The following is a 22,736-nucleotide window of genomic DNA, read 5'->3' on the forward strand; positions in this document are numbered from 1 at the left end:
GTTGAAGGTTGCTCTCATCCGTACCCGCATTGTGGGCCTTCCATCCCACTTCAAGAACGTAAGTTCACAGTGTGAAATACTCTGATGAGTGTAATGTAACGCGCGTATTTTGCTGCTTACCGAATCTGACTAAAGTGATAGCATGCACTAGCTGTGCAGCAGGGGCATGATAAGCCGATACTGACCCCACTGTGTCAATGCTATTTTATGATCTGTTTCGCATCTAAACTTAGTACTGTGACGTGGGGGCGCCATAAGGAAAATAATAGGAGCGGCAGTCGCTCATTAATTCAAAATAAAGTGTTGCGGAAGTCTGGTTATTGCTGACCATATGATTGCATAAGGATTCACATGCGATTTCTCAAGCGAGCATGCTATCATCCCGGAGTATTCTGCTTGTTTCCTTCGAGAGACGCAACTTAAGCTCGGTCATCATCCCGCATGGGAAGTCTAGAACTAGAGCGTTTAAAGGCGTCGGCAACAGATCATCCAGATAATCCTGTATATACATCCCTCCCACTACGCCCCTATTCCCCCTCGCCTCAGACGCGAGGTCGACATCATCACCACGAGTTTAACCGCCGGTAGTGCTTTCATCACTAGAAGCTGACACATCTATATCTCTATACATGATACAGCTGACGTGACACAACTGTAATTTTATACTTGACACGTCTCATGGGAAACGATGCTCTATATCTCTACGACTGGTACTTTTTATGCACATGGGTAATTATCGCTTATAGTGAAATAAAATAAACCAATAACGGTTTGAGTAACAAAGGAGGCGAGAAAGCGGTAAACGAAAGATGAACGCAAAATTAAAAAAAAAAAAACAGGCGAAAAGAAAAAGCAGCCACAAGCTTTATAAAAATACGTTTATCTTCGTATGTCTTGGAAGCAGAGGACATCTTGCCCCGTTAATGCGACTGAATACTCCTAGAAGTTATGTTAAAAGTTGCAAGCGGGCACATGCGACCCTGCCAAGGTGTCCTTTTGCTATACAATATGCGAAAGAAAGGCTACTGATTAAATTACAGCGTGACAACTGATTAAGTTACAACGTGGTAATTTTATGCTGAGAGCTGGACTGGATAACGTAGTAACTAGGTACGCCTGCAAGTAAGAGTCGTAATTTTCGATGTACCAAAATAGTTACAGTGTCGTGGCGGCAATCACGTCTCCTTGTAGTGAAGCGCACTTTCTGCGCGTAACTATGCTTTGTCTGTTTGTTTTATTGGGGTTTATTGGGGGTCCCCTACTTTTCTGCGTACTTCTCGCTTTCGATGAGCCGCATTTACGCTCTAAAAATCGAAAGAGCTCTCTTCCAGCGCTGAGGGCTTGATATGGATGAGATGATTACGAACGAATGCACGCCTTTATCACTCCACGCTTCCTGATATGATACAGAAAAAGCTATTTCATGCCTTTCTTAAGAAAGCCTAGCCTTGCATGCTTTCAGATGAATGAATCACAGCGTTATACGGAGCTCGTTATATGTGCGATCTACAAGAAGGAGCGTGATTCAATTAAATGACAGTGCCGCTACTTGTTTTTAAGTGTTTTATTTCTTCGGCTCTTTATTCGATATCTTAGGCTGTTACGCTGTTAACTTATTGTTACTTTGAATGATGTTCAGTGGTTGTTTAAGTGTATGCTCGCATTGTATACTTAGGCTGCTTGCTCTGTGCGTATTCATTTCAAATGGGGAAACTTCTTTCCGCTTCGGATACGGTATTCTTGTGCGTCATTCCTTCCTTCAGGCGGCAAGGGCGAGTCCCGTTAGCAAAGCTAAATACGAGACCCTTGAAAATATCCACAAGTCACATTCACGTGCTGCCCTGCGGTCAGCTACTTGTAGCCTGCTTGGATACTTGTCTTTCTTCGTGTCGTGTACCGATCGAATTGCACAAGAACTAGGGGCCGGTTCTTGGACATTAAGCGTTTAACTACTGTGATATACTAAGAAGGCAGCGAGATATGTTTGCACCCTTATATCTGTTCAGTAACCATGGTATGACTACCCGAGTGCACATTGTCTGACTTAATGCATAACGTACACCGTCATGATGACACTCTCGACGCCACTACATATACCACGATGCTTTGAGCTGTGCCTGGTTCTTCACTGAAGGATCATACGCATTGCGATTGCGACGAATATCGTTAGAGCGCTGCACAACCTCGGATCTGTTTATGCTGCTCCTTCTTTCTGACTGTATAGTCTTTAAAATGAGGACTGCAGCGCGAAAGCGACGACAACAAAGGCAGAAGACCAGAGGCTAGACCTGCCACCGACTTCGTCTGTTTCGTGTTACAGAGCTCATATCGGTGCGTTTACTTTGTCATACTGTGCTGTTTGAGATTTACTGTTTTTCCTTGCCTTGCTTTGCTCGTATTTGTTGTTTCTTTTATTGTTTTCCTCTTCTCTATGCGCTGGAAAAAAACTTGTTATAGCTTTGATGTTATAGTATGAAGTGAATTTGATAATGGTGGAGCGTTTAATTGTTTTGCACAGTTGTTACTTGTATAAACTGCCCTTACTGTGCGGGTATAGGTTGAGCTGTTCTAGAACGCACCGTTTTTCGCTAAGAGGATTGCTACTGTACAGTAAAGTGGCGTGTGGTGCAAGTGGTACCGTGGTTAGGTTTTGTTTTATTTTTGTATTTGTTAAACCTTCTGACATTTTAGAGAACGATGTTTGTTTACTGGACTCAGTGTGTTCAATAAAGGCGTATTTTCTGGAGCACGCATCCTGTCTTCATTTTCGATTCTTCTCTGTACGTGATTCCATAGCCGTCCTGCGGGTAACTATGGTAGAGGCGCTACGCACACGAACAGGCAATTTGTAGCTTTAGGTGCCAATTATTTACAGAAGTTCTGACGCAAGATTTGTACCACCATCATCATCAGCCTGACTATGCCCTCTGCCGGGCAAAGACCTCTCCCATGTCTCCAATTAACCCTGTCCTTTGCAAGTTGCGGCCACCGTATCCCCGCAAGCTTCTTAATCTCATTCGCCCACCTAACTCTCTGCCGCCCCCTGCTACGCCTGCCTTCTCTTGGAATCCACTCCGTTACCCTTAAAGACCAGCGGTTATCTTGCCTTCTCATTACATGCCTTGCCCAAGCCCATTTCTTCCTCCTGATTTTGACATGTACCCAAAAATTCTTGACGAAAGCATCCTTAAGCGGGAAACCGCTTATGATCACAATTTTTTTACTTATAATGTAAGGTTTGACTATATCAATCAATATATCCGCACATCACCGATGGTAGTCTAGTAATTATTTTCTATTAACGTTTTTGCTATCGCCAAAAGCGTTCCCCATTGCTTTTCTATGGCAACCTTAACTGTTCGTTGAGATCGATGCAAATACTTTAAAAGAAAGATTTTCTTACATATAAGAAGAATGGACTATTAACTTGAACATTTCCATAACAGTATCTTACCATTTTTGAATTTACAAATTTTTTCGAGAATGTTGCACATGAGGATGTCATTAACCCGCGTTTGTTCCCTCACCCACTCTGCCCGCTTCCGGTCTCTTAATTAACGCTACACCTATAATTTTTATTTCCATAGCTCGCTGCGTCGTCCTTAACTTAAGCTGAACCCTTTTCATTAACCTGCACCTTTCTGCTTTATACGTGAGTACCGGTAGGATACAGCTGTTGTATACTTTTCTCTTCAGGGATATTGGTAACCTGCCATTAATGATCTGAGAGAACTTGCCATATGCATTCCACCCCATTCTTATTCTTCTAGTTAGTTCCCTCTCATGATCCGGGTCGGCGGCCACTACCTGCCCAAAGTAGACGTATTCGCTTACCATTTCCAGCACCTCGCTATTAACTGTGAACTGTGATTCCCTGGCGAGACTGTTGAACATTACTACGATTTTCTGCATGTTAATTTTTAGCCTCATCGTTCTGCTCTGCCTGTCTAACTCATTAATCATGCTTTGCAGTTCATGCCCTGAGTGACTTAACAAGACAATGTCATCAGCGCATCGCAGATTACTTAGGTATCGTTCATTAACTCTAATCCCCAACTGTTCCCATTTAAAGCCCCGGAACACTTCCTGTAAACAGGCGGTGAATAGCATTGGTGAGATCGTGTCTCCCTGCCTGACACCTTTCCTTATTGGAATTTTATTGATCACTTTATGTAGCACTACGGTAACCATGAAGTCGTTATATACATCTTCAAGCTTTTTCACATAAGACTCTTCTACACCCTTATTCCGCAATGCCTGCATGACTGCTGAGGTTTCCACTGAGTGAAATGCTTTCTCGTAGTTAATGAAGGCTATATATGCAGGGGTTGGATACATTATGTGTGTTTCGCTATCATCAGATTGATAGATTTGTTTAGCGCTGTTGATTTCAGCGCACGTGTCGGCTCAGGTGTAGTGCCGAGAAACAGTTTCTGGTTGTAGTACCTCCAACAGCAAAAGCTAGGCTCGACCTGGGGCATACAGAGAAGCAGGATGAAGCCTCGTGAAAATTTTTCAGCTCACATAAGCGAAACTTCAAGTAACATCTCTGCAATGACTTGCCTGCACCTCAGCCACCTGTTCCAAATAAGTTTTCTATAGACAGCATTTGTTCCATAGATAGTTGACAGGCGTGCAACGTGGCCCACGATGGCGCCTCCCTTCCACGCGACTTGCAACCATCCACCGCAGTCAACACGCTGTCAGAAATTTCTGTGGAGTCTGAAATGGCTGCGATGGTTCACGTCATTACGAACGTTAACGTGAGGACCATAGGACCGCAGTATGCAAGGGCCGTAGTCTTATGCTGCAACGCTATGGAGTCCTATGGAGACCTGCAAGAAGTTAATTCAGTGAAAACGTGGAGTGCTCTTGCCACTGGCAGCACCCTAGCATCACGCCCCTTCCCCTTTTTTACTGACCGCGTGTTCCGTTGTGTAACAGCGTTGGATGTCTAAAGAACGGGCGAGCCATAGCCGCAAAAGTTTCCTCAAATACTTCCCCGATTTGCTCCTTAAGGTGTATGAACCCCAGGCGCCCATTAGATCCCGCCCTACTGGTCTTCCAGGCAAGCTCATGGCTCTGGCTGTAAGTTATCCGCCAATAAAGAGAATGAGGAGAACTTTTACGAAAAGAAAATAATGAAGACGAGCGCTGTAAGTGGAATCCTCAGTTCAGGACCCTGGTACTTTTTGCTGCCGTTTTCGCCTATTCGATCAGCTATTGCTGCCGGTCGGGGTTAGAGCTGGACAGCTCTCCCACTACTCGTTAATGCGATGGGGGGGGGGGGGGGGTAGTTGTGATAGTCTTATTGCGTTGGCAAGCACATACCATGTGGTAGAGTGCCGAGGGTTCCCCACAGTGGGGGCAGTTTGGGGTATATAGTATTACGAAGATTACATGTAGCCTTGGGCGTGCAAAAGGAGTTAATCTGTGGTTGTCTGAATATGAATTCAATGAATTATCAAACCTCTGTGGACCCTCCTTCCTTCCCTAGCAGGGCAGAAGATCGCCACTAAATGGACAAAAAGATTAGAGTTTCAGACGTCGATAGTGATTATTATTAGACAGAAAAACGGATGTTCAAGAAAACGACCGGCTAACATCCACCGCATGAAACTATAGCATCAATGACTCCCCGCACGAAAGGAAGCGGCGCAAGGTCGCGTCGCAAAGGCTACGTACGAATCAGCGACGGCGCGACCTCCTTCGACGCGTCTCTTAACGGCGCCCCGTCGCGATCGGCGTCGGCCACCGGCGGCGGCGACCGTTCAATGATCTCGCGCGTGCGCACTCTCCGCTCTAGCGCGCGAGCGCGGGAGCGCTGCTGCCGCTGCTGCCAGGCCGCGTCTGCCGCGATGCAAGCCGTCTTGCTCTGCTCTCTGCCCAATCTGGCTGGCCCCGCCCACGGGAAGAACAGTCCCGGAACCGCCAGAGCAGGCCAAGACGGACGCAAGATCAGCTGGCGCCCGAGCACGACCACCGTCCAGCGGCCTTCGCGACGGACGCACAGGAGCGCCGACGCAGAGGTGGCCAAGCGCACAGCAGCTGCACCGACCGAGGAGCGGAGCTTGGCGCGAAACCCGCATCACTAACCGTTTCATGCACATCATCAGGACAGCAGGAACAGCAGCCGCCTACTGCAGCAACCTGAGCGCCGGTTCCGGGGGCATCCGGCCACGGTAAGGACTCTCTCAGCGCTGACCCCTCGTGGAGAGCGCGTGCTTTGAATATGCCCACTTCCCAAATCTCGTCCGCAGTGTTTGCGCTGGAATCCCGACAGTTCCTTTCTTGATCATCCGTGGATGGACTTTCACTGTCGCTGACAGAAACGAAAAGAATATCCCAGACGCAAGCGTATAAGCCTGGGTGTGCAAGTAGACTTGGGGCTCTCGTGAAACGAGCGCTTCCGGGGGAACGCGCCACGGTCGGTCGGTCGGTCGGTCGGTCGGTCGCTCGGTCGGTGGGTTCGTCGGGCATCGATTGATCTGCGGAGAAAAAGATGAGGCTGCGGCGGCGGTAGAGGAGAATGCCGTGTTGTGCGCGAAGTCGCGACGGACCGAGCGCTGTGTAAAGGTATTTACTTCGGCTTCTTAATTCTGCCCACTAACTGATGGGTACTGCAGCCCCATTAATAACAATCTGCGGAGCCCTTCGCATTCAAGATCAGTCTGTAGCACGAAAAGAAATAGCGAGTACATTCACGCGGGCCTCATTTGAAAGGTTGAGGTATGTGCATCACATCCAACATACATAATCTACATCTCCATACGACAGAATCCTGTCGTACTAAGCACTCCACAGTTAGTACTGGTTTACTGTCTAGTTGATGAGACGAAATTTAGCGTTCTGCTGGTTGCTTCCTGGCGGAATCTTTCTGCACCACGTTAAATAACTTATATAACAAGCGTATTAAAAAGTACTAAATTTTATTTGTCTGGAATGGGGTCAATTGGAAGTTTTCCCATTGTATGGAAAGTGTCAAGCGGCTGGACTCATCTCTCAGGAATAGGTCCTGCAAACAAATATTAAAGACTGCACATCCCAGCGCGTAATCCGTAATGTAGACAATTTACATCAGTGTTTAATTTCATTCATTCATTCATTCATTCATTCATTCATTCATTCATTCATTCATTCATTCATTCATTCATTCATTCATTCATTCATTCAAAAAGAATCTCGAGTGATAGAGTTCTGTTTGACGTGACCTTACACATGTACACAGCTCAGCGACGCTACACATCCAAAACCAATTATAAGACAGATATAAAGAGGACAAGTCATAATAACAAGCCGTACAATAAGCTACAAGGAGCACATTTTTCACTACATGCCTCGCAATAACTCACACTGGGATGAAATTAAAGTAAGCCGGTCAGACGTGGCAAACATTTTTAAAAAGAAATAACTCACGTAAAAAAAATCAAAAACGTTGGAGCATACATAAGGTAAAGTAAAATATAATAAAGGCTGCAAGATAAAAAAAAATGTGTTGCATAGAACGAGACATAGTTGCATCGTTAGCCTGCGACGGTGTCGCAGGCTGACTGCCATGATCAGATGACTTTCAACACATATCGAAGACTTACTGACTTTTATATCTCGCGGCTCAGTCTTTCTACTCTAAGTTTCCTCTTCTTGTGAAAGCTCTAAAATCAGCGCAAAATCTAGAAGTGCAGACAGGGCACCAGGTCCTATATCTGCTTGCATAATTATGAGAAGCGTAATCTGCCGAAAATAGAAACTTACTATTTGTCACACAGAGATGGGATTAAAGAAGTCCAAAGTAATTTCAGTCATTTTCATTCCGAACAGAAATGCGCCTTTCAAGAAACAGTCGTAAGACCTGTCGGGTTCCAGCGTGACAACGGTCGACAAGTCAAGCTGCGAAATTAGATACCCAATGAAAGTGCCGACGGTGCCCAGCTGTCCGCTTCTCTTCTTGATCATAATCTGAAGAACAGCTTCATATACCGGGGTACACATTTCGAGCTTCGCTATGACGCTTGTGCTTTCCAGTTTCGTTCTTGAAACCACAGAGAACACAACTAAGCGATTCCTTTCTATCTGAATGTTCTTGCCCTGCCTACACGTGCTTTATATGGTGCTGATGGCTTCGATCCAGTATGGTACCAAATTCCAGCCCACAATCTGTAATGAGCTTTTATTTCCTTGTAACCAAGCCAACACCGCTCTCTTTAGTGGCCACCACTTCCAACGTCCAGAACGACGCGAAAAAAGATATTCCAAAACAAATTAATTGTCAAAAAGTTCCAAACCCTATCACCTTCACCACAAAGTTTCGTCAGTTTGAAAAGTTCCAAACCATATATCACCTTCACCGCAAAGTTTCGTCAGTTTGAACAGACGTTGTTTTGTCGAACATGAAACCTTGGAATTTTCAGGAAAGGGCAAAAATTCCTCAGTAATTAGTTTCGAAACACCTATGACAATGTTTCTTTAATGTCCAACGTGCTTTCAGGGGCCTTTAAACGTGTGGTCTTTGTTTGTGCTTGCGCTCGCGTGTTTGTTGTTGGGCTTCAAGAGCGCTGTCCTGGTTGCACTCAAAGAGACAAAGGAGCGTTCATGACTGGCACTTGTCACTTCTTCGCGCGCACGTACAAAATGGTCCGTAATACGTCGGCGCGCAGCCGTAGCGTATACGAGCGCCCACTGGGCTGGGGGTCCACTTTGTTGACTCCCGCAGCATAGACTGCTGCTCTAAAATCGTGGAAACCTGAGAACTAAAGCTCACACAAGAATTCGCCATAATGCTGATTAATTTGTTTTAGTTATTTATCTGCTAGCCTTTGGCTTTGAGGCATCAGCTACATGTTCAACTACCAACCTCCTTTGTGGTCCGCTTCTTGCTTCAGCGTTAAGCGTGAGAAGTGATCAATTGACCTTTGGCCTTACCTACACCGTGCTCTCAATTTTGCTTCTCGCTCGTGTAATAGGACCCTTATGGCTTCCGTGAAGGTCAAGAGGTCTCGAAAGATCAGGAAAAAGGCTCTTCTGAACTATACAGAGATTTAGAGTTTTTGAGGTGACGAAAGTGTTTTACCCTCACCATCATCAACCGGACTACGCCCACCGCAGGTCAAAGACCTTTCTCACATTTCTCCATGCAATTAACCCTATCCTGTGCCAGTACACTATACCACTCAGAAGGAAGCCATGCATCCTGATTACTCTTGGCAAATGCGGTACGGTAGTCCTCGCCCGTACCCTAGCTCTTTTCTAGTTATTTACAGCCACTTGAGAACAGCTCTATGAGCAGGCAGACGCCACTGCTGTTTTTGTTTTTTGTTCGTGTGGCGGTAGCAGGCGTCCACATATAGACATGTAGTAAAGGTACCCGAGCGGCCAGCTGTCAGACAACCTGGCACGAGAGTGGCCGATAATGACGCCGGCGTGCCGCGAGGTCTGTATACAGAGTTTATATTTTAAGAAAGCGCCTTGAACCTCTCTGTTCAGAGGCTGTTGTAAGATAAAATGAGTATACCTGACGCCTACCGCGTTCAAGCGTGCTTTCGAAAGCATCTTCTACGTTTGATTCTTCCCTTTGCAGATTCAAAGGCCGAAATGACTGTCCGTACGGCAATGATGGATGTGTGGCTGGATAAAAGCGCCGTGGACAGCCCAAGTAAGGCAGTCTTGAATACCTATGGGGAAGCGTTAGACGCCATTCTGATGTGTTCAGATGCCTTTTTTTTTATCCCATGGCTACCGTGAGCTACCTCGCGGTTGGCGTTTAAATTCCATGTTAGTTCACAAGCTTCGCGTGGCTTCTCAGATTACATTTAATATAAGACTATCCCTCCGCCTCTTCGGTCCCGCAGATAAAAGCACAGGCAAACCCAAGAGACATAGCTGAGGGCAAAACTGCGTTTTATGCTTTAAATTCGCTACTCTAATTCGCTCGTAGAAATGCAGCGTCTCATCATGCGGGACAGTCAGGTGCGAAACAGTTACGTTTAATGTTGTCAAGTGCAATTTAGACGGCATAAGGAGGGGGGTTTGAACACTGCTAGCATCTGTTAGCACCACCAGGCCTAATTCGAGGGCAGTTTGCACAGGACGTTTAAAAGCAATGGACGGTAATGTTTCTCCCCCTTGCTTTGGTACTGTGTGTTCAATTTATTTATTTTTTTGCATTATAACTTCATGCTTATAATATAAAGTCCATAAGAGAGTCCTCCCAACTATACTGCATTCATACGCCAGGTCATTGCATGCCCCGGTCTTCCCTTCGCCTTCCCCACGCTGTCTGCGCCTCCCGTAGACCCGTGATGTATCTTCCGCCATGACTGTTCACTGCATGGCTGCAATGAGGAACCGTGTTATATCTATCAGACATAAATATAGTGGCGATCAAAAATCAGCAAATGTTAAGGAGTATATGTACGAATAGAGGCATGTGTTGAGAGGCGAGTCGAGCAGAGCGAACCGGGCAGCATCTTTGCCTTTTACCTCCAGAGAGAAGATCCGCTGCTGTGAAATCTGTGGAAGACGTGTTGTCCACGCTGGGCTTGGTGAGAAAGCACGAGCAGGCCATGGCCGGCTCGCACATTTTTCTCTACACGGCCGAGTCAGCAGGGTAAGGCACGCATTCTTGCTTCGTGCTTGCTGGTTTGTTGCACTGAATTTTTACTGTCCCTGCGAGAAGCCGAAACAAGGAGCTGTATTCCTTGCTGAGCAAAGCATCTAGAAGGCCAGGAGAGTCTGCGCTGGTCGCACTCAAATTGGCTTCTTAGGTTGTGAAGAACTCTGTTCACTAATCTTTAAAAAAGAAACACTGAAATATTTTTTGTGTCGCCGTTACCTACGGCAGCGCCTCTTCGATTTCAATGCCAGCCAGATCAGCCGGTTTTGACTGTTCAAGCCCTCTGCTACTATCCTTAGGCCCTTCCCGAGGTGGGAGGAAGCGTGCATCTCATCACTTTCGACGTACAACGAGCAATAGGCGTATAAATTTCGTTCTCTTTTTTTCTTTCATGAGGTGGTGCTTTTTAGACAAGCAGTCGTGAACCATCCCAGCAACTCATGATGTGACGTAAGCTACTGCTGCTCATTACTGGCCATACATCTCGAAGAGTAAACTAACAGAGCGGTCCAAAGCGTTGCCATTGCGAAAAGAGCGATGTGCCTGGCATTGAAACACAGGAGGCGTTGCTATGACAACCCTGCGCTAGCACATAGTTTTGAGGGGAGAAAGTTAGCGCACAGGTAAGTAGGCTCTGGCAATACAGTGGAGGCGGCTCTATTACATCATAAGACAAGTAAAAAAAGCCGCTACATGACACAAAAACTTACTTCACACTCCGTTTCCGAGTGCTAAGTGCTGCCTAGGATTGAGTAACTTGGCTGAGGTGTTCACGGCGATGTGTTATCACCTACTGAATCTGTCAACTCGTCATGCAAAAATGGGTAGCTGAACTTTTTAATTTGAGCTGAATGATTTCCGAGAAGTAGCAGTCAGTTAAAAAATACGAGGCAATGAGAGGTGCCTTGGTCTGATTTATTGTGGTCACAAGTACGATTAGGCGCACTTCATGAACATGGTGTTTGTTTTGCTCTAGGCTGTCCTGCCTCATCACGGTGTATTCCAGCGGCTTTTTAACAGTCACCATCGAAGACGCGAACCCTGATTCTCCTCTCACCAACCAGGTACGTCGACCATCGCTCTTTTTCACACTAACTTATCAGTGATAACCTTGGAAGTTTGAACACACCCACCGCGTTCGCTTTGCATGTCGTATAAAACACCTTAGGTGCGCTTGGCTCTCCTGTACACTCGAAGGTGTCCGGTCACTCGTTAAAGGGTACGGCTGCTCGAAGCTTGTCTAGCCCAGAGGCGTCACTAGAGCGATGGCGTCACTAGTGCTGAGGGGTAAAGGTGCAGCCTAAGGAAGGCGGAAGCGGTAGACCGACCGCAGAATTGACAAGAGGAAGAAAGAGGGGGGGGGGGGGGGGGGTTGAGGGGGTAGTGACGCGTCACTGACTTAGTAACGCCTCTGGCCTAGACCGCAGTTGGTGCTCAGGCATTGCAATTGGCCATCACTGAAAAAGAAACCATCGCCTGAAAAACTAGCATGTGCTGCTGCAAACAGTCGCACCTGCATGGTTTGAATTACTCACAAGAGCTTCGCTTACCACGGCAAAACTGGTAGGTAGAATTTACGGAAAAACTAACTCGAAGCGTTCAAGGCACTACAGGGCAGGAGTTTCTCGCTTTCTGTGCTTTTTTATGCTGTTAACTCACCTAGCAGCACTGCGATATCGCGGATAGATTTTCGTCTCTTGGAATAACCGTTCAAGTTCATGACATGGCATGATACTACATAAGATGACCTACGCGTCAAATTTCTCGACATTGGTTCAAAGCGTTCAAAGTACTATAGCGCACAAGTTACTCGCATTGTGCATTTCTTTTTAACGAATTCCCATGTGGCAGCGCTGTGAGCGAGTGTGCGTTTTTGTCTCTTGCCCTAACCACTCAAGGTCATGGAAGAGCTCAAACTGAAAATAAAAGAGAGCATCAATACTCGTATAGAAAGGTAAGCGCTCGCAGTGAAACGCACGTACAAGTTTTGTCTGCATGCGGCTGTGTGCGTTTGTATTGAAAGGAAATACGGGCATAATAACAGCAGCATAAGCGGCGTTCGTGTCGTGAAAAAAGGAAAGAAAAGAATGATCGAGGTTCCTTTCTTTTTTCGTGTGTATGTGTGGCAGTGTTCTCGTTCGTGTTGCAAGGTTCGCTCACTTCCTGCATTAGTTGTCTTTGTTTTTTGCTCTTAGTCATTCGTCAACGAAATATAAGCGCGAAAAAAAAAAATCTACGTACAGTTTTCGTCGAAAGTACGGATGACAGTGTCTGATAGGATTATAGTAGTCATTGACAACTGCGGCAATGTTTTAAGCTGTAGAGCTAAACTCTGTCCAACTATCCCGCACCAGTATATGTAACTATTCCGCACCAGTATATGTAACTATTCCGCACCAGTATATGCTTCTATTGCTGCCTTGAACATGCAGCGATCCGATTTCCAGCCGAGAGCACTGGCAGTATGCTAACTGTCCTTCGTACTTTTGATGAAGACTAGAATAATACCCGCTACATTTTGCGAGTCGTGCTGACATCGTTTTGCCAAGGAGAGCGACATTTGCATGTCCTGAATCTTAATCGCGCCCTTTCAAGAAAGCTGATCCGAAAAAAAAAAAATGTTTTCCGGTTTTCGTCACAGTCGGAACGCATTTGTCTATCATCAGCGTAGTGTCGAGGATGAGGTCATCTCGAACTATGAACACTTGGTGAAACGTAGAGCGCTTGTCGTATGCAGTGACGGGCGCTTTTACAAGCTTAGCACACAATCTTGCAAGACATTTCTCTGTGCTGTAACGAATTGTGTGCGGCTGTGAAGAATGTCTACGAAAGGGAAGAGGCTTACCTAAAGTCCCAAATCAATGCGTCCCGCAGACTGACTTCTCTTTCTCGCGACGCAACTCCTTCTTATATCTTTCTGTTCTTCGTTCTCCTACTCTCTTCAAGGGCCTATACTGTGCACTCTCTCTCTCGTGCCACGCAGGTCGGAACTGTGTTCACATCAATGCGAGGCCAGGCCGTAAGTTGGACAAACCGCGAAAGCGTTAACGCGTAGCTTGGGCCAGTAGTGCTGGTCCCGCTCTTTTTTCTTCCCGTCTTCATTTGCTCTTTTCGCACATTAGAGTAGAAAAAAAGTAAGAACACTTCTCTAAGTAGACATCTACTGTCAAAACGGGAGCAGGAATGTCTTTGGGGATTGCAGAAGCACCAGCTGACAGCAATGCTGGCTCTGTCGCGCTAGCAAATACACATCAAAGAAATCACGAGCCGATGTTACGATCTGTTACACTGCAAGCCGTTTTGCTTTCCTCATTTCGAGTATTTACGCAGTCCTAGTAATAGAGGCTTTGCTCTATGCGAAAATACACACTCAGATATGAAAAAAAAACACACACACAGGCGCCCACTGGCTGTTTGTGGTTTCCTGCTTGCGTTATTCAGGGCATGCCGTATGCTGCTTGTTCTCGCATGTGCTGCTGCATCCGATTGCTTACTTTCGTCTTTCCTCCTTTCTTTCGAATGTCTGGTGCCGAATCAAAGCCAGCGCGCATGTGCAGAACCATCGTGAGCACGAAATATAGCGCTGTTACACTGGGCTCTGTGAAGTGGCTGTGTTCGCCGTGAGCTTTAGCACTCTCTTGTTACCCTTAAAGGGAAACTGCATAGCTTTTAGAAATCAACGAGCTTAAGAGGGTCGAATGTGTGAAACTTGCAGGTAAAGCATGCGAAGTCTTTTTGAGCTAGCACTTGAAATAGTGAAGTAATCGCCGATTAAAATCCGGACGCCCTTCAAGCTTCTCCGCAGCGCGCAACGCCAAGTGGGGGGCGCATGATGACGTCATCGAAGGTATCGATACATTTCCAACGCACAAACGCCTGCTTTGAAGGAAAAAAACCAACGCCACCGAAGGCGAACCCTGCCGAGAGTTGTTTGGCAGCGTCTAACGCGTCAGGGCAAGGTGTTGCTGACGACAGCGGTAATTTGAAATCATACCTTCCGTGACGTCATGCTGAGTTTTTCTGCACTCCTCCGGTGCATTGAGGAGAAGCGCAAATTGCAATCGTCGATTACGTCACTATTTTAAATGCTAGGGCAAAAACACTTGGCATGCTTCAGCTAAAGCTTACATAGATTTGAACCTTTGAATATCGCGAAATTCTCCAAGAAGTGCTGCAGTTGCCCTTTAACCTACGTGACCGTACCAGTTTCTATGTCAAGGCTGATGACTTTTTATACTTGTGTGCCTGCTTCCTCGGAATTGTAGCCCCATCTGCAGCATACTGCCTGTCTACTAACACTGCTACATACTGTGGCTCGTTTTTGTCTCTGCACCTGTCGTTGTATCATTCCCCATGCCACATTTCTTCCTTCTTCACCTCTTCCATCATTCCCTGACTAGCTGTGTACCTGTGGAGTTGCATTTGTTGTTCTGTCCGAAAGAAAACTTATTCGCCCACTTGTACAAGCCACTGCGCGCCGAATGTGATGACTGAGCTTCGGTGTTTAAAACGTGCCTATTTGACAATTCACCACTAGCTGCCTCCTCTTGAGCGAATAAAAAAACTTGCTTTCGAAAGAGCTTGAACGGCTTGCCCATGCTTTGTTTTATACAGCCGTTTTGTAATGCTCGATGAGCTAGCACACTGCAGTTTAAACATAAGCTCGTGGTACAGTGTTAGACATGCACATTCATGCCAGTTACATGTGTTATTTCTACGCCGTTGGGAGGCTTCGTTTCGGTACATTAATGCGTTTCACCAGATGTGCAAGAGTAGTTTTTAAAAAAATGGTCGTTTAAATGAGCGCCTTTCTCGTCTCGCATTGATGTTGGTCACAGAATCTAACTCAGTAGGCTGTTCGCGAAGCTGAAGAGGGCAGCGACATGGCTGACCTCTGAGAGAGTGCCATAAACTCCGCTTTTTAGATTTAAAATATACATGAGATATATACTGCTTAAAAACATGGCTTTAGACTAATCAGCACTGTGAAAAAGCGCTACCATAATTCAAAACTAGCTATGCGACAATATTAGCAAATACTGCCGGAAAATCGTCAGCAGAGTGAACAATAGACTCATAAATTCCTGAGTATCGTACCTTGCACAGTGCATAGCGCTGCCTTTGCGAAAAAAAAAAAAAAAGATTAAACTGTTCTGTGGAGTGCACAGGAATTTTAGCAATATTTTTGATGTGGTGAAACTCAGCATGCTCCGATAATCGCGGAGGACTACTCGCGTTGATCGCTGAAGTCGAGCACTAAGTCAAGATAAAGAACCCCATATTCTCTAATTCTCGCTAAACCAGTCGACTACGCGCATTGTAAATTCCGTTAAATGAGACGGTTAGCCCTCTCACTAACAAGGATGTCTTGATGAGCAGACCTTTTTCTTCTTTTCTCCATGGTGGCAATTTTTTTTTCCCCCGATTATTGAAAAAGGAATCAGTACAACATACCTCTTTGAACAAAGCACAGTATGTCCGTGAACTTTGAAAGTCCCTTTGTAGTAGGTACGTTTTCCATCCAGCAAAACGTTCAACGCTTCTTGGTTATGTGGTATAATCCATAGTGTCTGTACTATGCGGCTTAAATTGTTTTGCTTCAAGTAATTTCGACTACCAACAGACAGTCTAGGACTGTGAAATAAGAGTTCACTATGTAGCAAGAGTATCACACTGCATCATGGTACCGAAGTCTCCCGCGTTTGCCTGCTTTCATGCGTATTTGCTTGCGCATGCAATGAGCCATTTCTACGTTCCCATCCGTTCAAGCACTTGGTTTCAAAGTCCAAGCCTCAAAAGAAAGAGCTTCTATAAAGGGGAAAAAAAAAACCGTGTGCCCTTCTGGTTCCCTCGCAGAATCCCGCTCATCAAGCGAGGAGCCCCAGTGCCAAACTACTACACGACCTCGGACGAGAGAATTCTCGAGTACGACTTTGACAAGATTGTGTTTGAGGAGAAATCCAAGTACCAGCACGTCAAGATCTTGCACTCGCCCACGCTAGGGAACTGCCTTCTGTTGGATGACCTGCAAAGTAAGCCTAGCTCGGAAGTCTGACGCCTCCGTGCCCGGCATCCGTACAGGGTCCATCACTCATAGCGTGAACACTTGAGTGCGCAGTTCTGTGGCTCGCGCCGAGCCACCCCCGAGCGAGCGCATCGTGCAGCTGTCGCGCTGTCACATTCTCTAAACTGCGTCACATTCGATGGTCACGCTGTCCGTGCGTGGCGCCCTCAGCTGGAGCTTGAAAACCACGAGCTCAAGTGTTCCCGCTATGAGTGACCATCGATGTGCTCCATTTGTTTACTTGTTTAGTTATTGGCGTGCAGTTTGGAGGAAAAGAGCAGAAAAACACAATCAAATCCCTTCGTACAGCTGCGGCCCTAATGTGGCCATTCTCCCTGATTCGATCCTCAGACCAGGAACACTTCTTCCTAGAACTCGAAGCTTGCCTTCGACAAACCAAGCTGGTTTTCTGTGCATCCACAACGGTATAGGCTGGGGGATAGGATTCATTTGTTTTTAGAACAAGTTGAAAAAAGAGACATTTTATTGTTACTCAGATTGTTTTGCTGGTCACATGCCTTACCCGTCACTCCAGTTGCCATTGATGAACTATGAACTATGAAATACGAGGTATGAAATAGTGCACATTCAAGGACGTTCACTGGCTATTGATGATCCCTGAGTCCTGAAGAAACGTCAGCAACGTTTTTGTCGCGCAAATAAAAAGCGTCGCACAGGTAAAGCTCAAAAACAGCTTTATAAAGAGAAACGAACCTCTATGTAATCTGCACTCTGCTCTGGGGAATCTCTGTGACGACGCATAGCGACTACACATGACGGTGATGTACTCGAGGTTTTCACGAACGTTACATGCTGGAAGCATTAGTGTCATTTATTCGTTGATTACAAAAAGAAATTGATTATTAAGTGTCGCCTAACTTTATTTGTTCACTCTTTCAATTAGCCAGAAAGCATGCACTGCTGAAACATGACGGTCACGTCCTACGTCGAACATTCCAGTGGTGACTGCGCTTAACGCAGAGGCAGACATCATTTTTGTATTAACCACGACCATGAAAATCTTTATTACGTTCGTGAGATGAAGTTTTTGCGGATGATAACTGCAGCGAAATTTTGACCAACGATCATGCGCACGCAGTTGATTTCAGGATTATATATTACGAATCTCACTTTCGTTTTCTTTAGACCTTGCAGAGAAAGACATCAACTACACTCACGGCTTGATGAAGTATCCGAGCGTCAGCTATACGGACAAAGAGGTGCTAATTCTTGGCGGCGGCGACGGTGGCCTTCTATGCGAGTTGCTCAAAGAAAAACCCAAATACGTCACTATGGTGGATATATCCTTTTCTGCTTGTCTATTTTAGCGGCCTCGGGAAAACGTTTTGTCCTGATGTATGAACTGAGTGCTGTTTGCAATAGGGCAGATGCAACGATATAGCATGATTTTGCGCTTCCAAGCAAGCTTTTTATGGTTTTTGGTATAAGATTGGAAGAAGCCTCATGAATCTTTATTGAATATCAACGCGCCTTTCTTCCAAGCGCTAAACTCACGCAGAGTAAGGGAACGTACCGAATTTTCTGTGCAATGCGGTCCCTGTTAAGGTGCAAATATTTAAAATGGGTTTGGGCAACGTGAGTCGCTTAATACGAGACAACTGCCTCCGTCCTCTCAGTCACTGAGGAATAGAAGGAACAGAAGCGAAACTCAAAACTCAATACCGATAACAATTCAATGCTTTAATTCATATGCTCAAACAGGCTCAAACTTGTAAAAAAAATTTAACTAAAGAAATACAAGTATTATGGCATTTAACAAAGCTAGTTGGCGCATGTTCCACGAAATTTCTCTGATGGGCAACTAAACAATGATAGAGTGAGCCAACGCAGTATTTTCTTTGCTTTTCTGTAGCCCTCATCAGTCCTCTCAGTTGTTCAGCTTTGTTGCATTCAAAGCGGCGCGAAATACTTACAAATTTTTTCGATATTCAAAGGCACCTTGTCTCACAACTACATAGCATCATGGACTACCATCACCCGTTGCTTGTTACTACCACATTCGAGACGATTATTCCATCAGCCAAAGATGACGAAGATACACAATGGCGCACGACGCACGCACGCACGCACGCACGCACACACACACACACACACACACACACACACACACACACACACACACACGCGCGCACGCGCACACGCACACACACACACACACACACACACAAACGCGCGCGCGCGCGTGCACTGCCCCTGCCATCTTCCCGTGACACAAACACCACACGTCCATACGTTCTCGCACACCACTGCGTCTGCGGCGACAACCTTTACACATTATGAAAAATCAGAATAAAATCTCTTTTTTTTCCCCCCCGAAGAGTCGGTATGCACTCCCCTGATGAGGTTGAGAGCAGAGTTCTCACACGAACATGCTTGCAAGAAGGATTAACAGCAAAAAAAATGGCTGAGGCTTAACTTGGTTAAGCCTGGAGAATGCGAAGCATCATCGTGTCGCGTAATTTGGAGGCGCACAACCACAGCGACGGCGCGAGGTGGGCCCCCGTTTCTCCACTGTCGTGACGTCATCGTGTCACGTGGTGTGACGCCATGTATCACGTGATTTGGAGGCGCACAACCACAGCGACGGCGCGAGGTGGGCCCCCGTTTCTCCACTGTCGTGACGTCATCGTGTCACGTGGTGTGACGTCATGTATCACGTGATTTGGAGGCGCACAACCACAGCGACGGCGCGAGGTGGGCCCCGTTTCTCTACTGTCGTGACGTCATCGTGTCACGTGGTGTGACGTCATGTATCACGTGATTTGGAGGCGCATAACCACGGTGAAGGGCTGAAGTGGTAGCTAAAGTAGTATGCTTCGCATAAAACTAAACTTTTCATGACGCTTTACTTGCCGTGTTCTAATCCTTGACGACCGTCTTACATCGATGAAATGGTGATCAACGCCTGTCGACAACATCTCAGAGGTGCTTGCGGCGATGTCCTGGACACTTTGGCAGGGCCCAACTACGAGGTGGGTCTAAACGGCCGCTTGTGTGCAACTGTCGTTCTGTGCGCTAGTCACTGAGGGGTTCTGTTAGTGAAATAAGTGGGAAAATGAAACGCTGGTACGGAGAACTTCAGCTTAAATGCATTTTGGGACAACAAACCGGTCGCACGCTGCTATGGAAGCAACGTTTCATCATGTATATGTTTTTGCTTTTGACCTTTCGCAGGCAACTGAAGGTCGGCATAAAATTTTTGTTTATTTACCGAGGAAATTTTCCTCATTTGCAAGACACGATCAGAGCAATATACATATAAAATTCGGTCTTCTTTACTATTTTTTTAACAACTGAACGCGCGTTAGATTACAGGATTATTACGGCTTGCATCGAAGCAGGTTCCTTCCAAGCTGGCTTTGTTGCACTGTAACCATTAGAAAGGTGAAGCACACTCGACGAAGCTAAGTTTTGTCGGTGGTGAAAAGCGAGTGACATTTTCATACACCCTCGCATATACTTTGGCGACAGCCTTTGGTAAGATTGGCTACTTTGTGAGCCTTACGAGTCATTATCTCATACATCTTAGCTGTTGGTAAATTTGCGACTTGCATCACATGTACTCAAATTGTTGTTCACATATCCTGACTGAGCGAACAACATTCTTTTTTTAAGATCATTATAGATGACTGTGTGAAGAAGATGAAAGAATATATAACAGAGGGAAGACAGTTTGACGTTGTGTTCAACGATCTGACTGACATTCCCATCAGTACCGAGCCCCAAGGTATGTATGTATGTATGCGAGTCCCAGTTGTTGTCCGATATGTCTGTGGTCTCGGTACTAACGAAAGGAAATACACACTGCATTGCAACTTTTTTCTCGTATTTGACTTTTTCAGGTGAACACTGGGACTTCATCAAGAAAATTGTTACAATGGGGCTTGCAGTACTGAGAGTGAACGGGCTCTTCCTCAACCACGTACGTGAGCGTTCTTATTGCTGGCAGCCACGCGGTCACGTTAATTCCTCATTAACTGCACCAAAATCTTTTGCAAATATAGCAGGCGTCTATTAGACCAAATCCAGTTTGTTGTTTGCTATGTTTGATAAAGTGCATTGTTTTGAACCAAACGCAAAGAATGTCGCATCATTACTTTGCTGAACTTTTTGCCAATAATTCACAGCTCATTCTCGCAGTCAGTACGATGCAGAATGAACAACAAACCTGTGGAATCGTCATTTGGAACTCCTAGTCTGTTTCAAGCTGCTTCTGTTCAAATCCCCTTTTTCTTTATTTCAGGCCATAGGAGTAAGCTGTCCATCGGCACTCGAGACGTACGAGGGGCTTTTGAACGAACTGCCCTTCAAGCTCACATTCTCAAAGCACACTGCTCATGTACCTTCGTTCATGGAAGAGTATCCTTTCTCTGAGGCCGGTTTCATGCTTGCCAGTGCTCAGCATAAGCAGCAGCGGCTATCGCTATTGGAAAGACGGGTCATCAAAAAATTGCAAAAGAACAAACGAAGCCAACGCATTTTTTTTTTTTTTTTTTTTGCAGTAGTGGTTTAGCGATCTGTACATTTGCCGCCACTTGACGTAAAAGTCCTGGTCTTGTCTTCTTCCTTTATTTTTTGTTTCAATGTTCAGATACCGCATTACTAAAAGCAACTTGCGGTCACTATTTTGCACTGATTTGTTTGCAGTAATGGTCACACAACAATTGTTTTTTTAATTTTGTTCCTTTACCAGCGATTTTACGGGACATGCAAGGTGAAAGGTGTTGCTGCACAAAACTAGGCCTTTCAGTGAGGAACCTTCAAGGCGCTTAGAGCTAAACACTCGCCTCATGTATGCAATGGTATTACCAAGTTTCAGAACATCGTCTTCTTTTCAACATTAGGGCTAAATTGGATAGTTTGAATAGTTGATACGTATTCATAGTGAAGGAGTGACAAAAAGGCGACGAGACCGAGACGCCTTGGTTCTTTCTTTACCTGCGTTTCTTTTTTCTTTTTACTCCTCGAGCACTGTCATTGAGATTTACCGCCTGATACAAACCGCATCAGCCATTTGGAAGAGCAATAATTCAGCAGGAAAAAAAAACTGTTCTTTCGCTTTCCTTAGCACACCTTTCCTTGTTCTTTCTGACAGCTGGGTGTTCTACAAGATCACGAAGCTGGAATGATATTCGCGTCCTTTTAGCGCGGGAAAAACTCTTCTCTTACCAGCCATTACTCTTCTGCTCTTCCGGCAAGCTTCGGTCAGCGATCGCCGCCGCCGACGCCGCACGGTGGCGCTCCTGCAGCTGCCCTTAGACCGTGCACTCAGCGCAGTCCGAATTACTCGCTCTATTCTTCTTCGTCTGCTCCCCATCTCATCATCGTCGTACTATTTCGCCAAGGTTCGAGTTCCAGAGGTTTTCATCATAGCTGCTCGAAGTAAGCGTACTAGGCGGCTCTGTACTCTTCTTTCGCGCGCTAGAAGCAACATACGCACTCTTAACACACGCCTACTGCGTCCTAATAAAATAAAAGTTGAATCGCTCTTCGTTTCTCGGCGTCAAAGTTCTCAGAAAACCAGTGGAAACGTGCTGTACCAGGGTCGCCGGAGCAATTCTTCCAGAGATAAAGGTATGTTCTATCACTCTAGTAAAGTTCTACTGTAGGCTGAAGTAGCGGTGACATTGCGATTACGGTATCAGTCACGCGTCTCTATGAGACACCTCATGTTTCTTTTGAACCCCTTACTGTGCTATTTAAAGTTTTTTTTTTACCGTTATTAACATGAATTCGTGTCTGTGTAGAATGCGCGGTCAGCTGAAATCACTGGTCTGTAAACACTGAGCCGTCTTTTTGCTCATTGGTCGAATATATCTTTTTTTTTTTAGGACAGCTAGAAGAAGAAAAGGCGTCCGGAACATGTTTTGACTTACATCTCAAAATCTTCAGCAAAGGCAAAAAAAAAATACAAACTTCTGTGGCTTTTATTTTTTGGTAAAGAAGTAACAACAGCTGTACGTCCCTTCTCCATCCCCTACTTCACCTAATCTTCCCAGTAAGTACACCTGAATAACGCTTTCAATGTCCAACAAGAAAACG

The 22,736-nt window shown here is 45.7% G+C and overlaps 1 protein-coding gene across 2 annotated transcripts; it reads left to right on the forward strand.

Annotated features, from left to right (window-relative positions):
• Positions 1 to 5,819: 5,819 nt before the first annotated feature.
• Positions 5,820 to 22,183, forward strand: Sms (spermine synthase). 2 transcript variants are annotated; one of them, XM_089569111.1, is made up of 13 exons: positions 5,820 to 6,182; positions 9,575 to 9,649; positions 10,483 to 10,603; positions 11,586 to 11,673; positions 12,508 to 12,563; positions 13,593 to 13,628; positions 16,466 to 16,641; positions 17,820 to 17,974; positions 19,577 to 19,666; positions 20,310 to 20,421; positions 20,537 to 20,616; positions 20,938 to 21,053; positions 21,790 to 22,183. In XM_089569111.1, the coding sequence occupies exons 2-13, from the start codon at positions 9,589 to 9,591 to the stop codon at positions 21,821 to 21,823; spliced, it is 1,125 nt and encodes a 374-aa protein (XP_089425237.1). In that variant the 5' UTR covers positions 5,820 to 6,182; positions 9,575 to 9,588; the 3' UTR covers positions 21,824 to 22,183. The 2 variants fall into 2 exon arrangements, with proteins under 2 accessions (XP_089425237.1, XP_089425238.1); XM_089569112.1 differs by lacking the exon at positions 13,593 to 13,628.
• The last annotated feature ends 553 nt before the right edge of the window (positions 22,184 to 22,736 follow it).

Source organism: Amblyomma mixtum, chromosome 2 (assembly GCF_055824585.1).
Source record: "Amblyomma mixtum isolate Tamu chromosome 2, ASM5582458v1, whole genome shotgun sequence".
In the NCBI taxonomy this organism is placed as follows: domain Eukaryota; kingdom Metazoa; phylum Arthropoda; class Arachnida; order Ixodida; family Ixodidae; genus Amblyomma; species Amblyomma mixtum.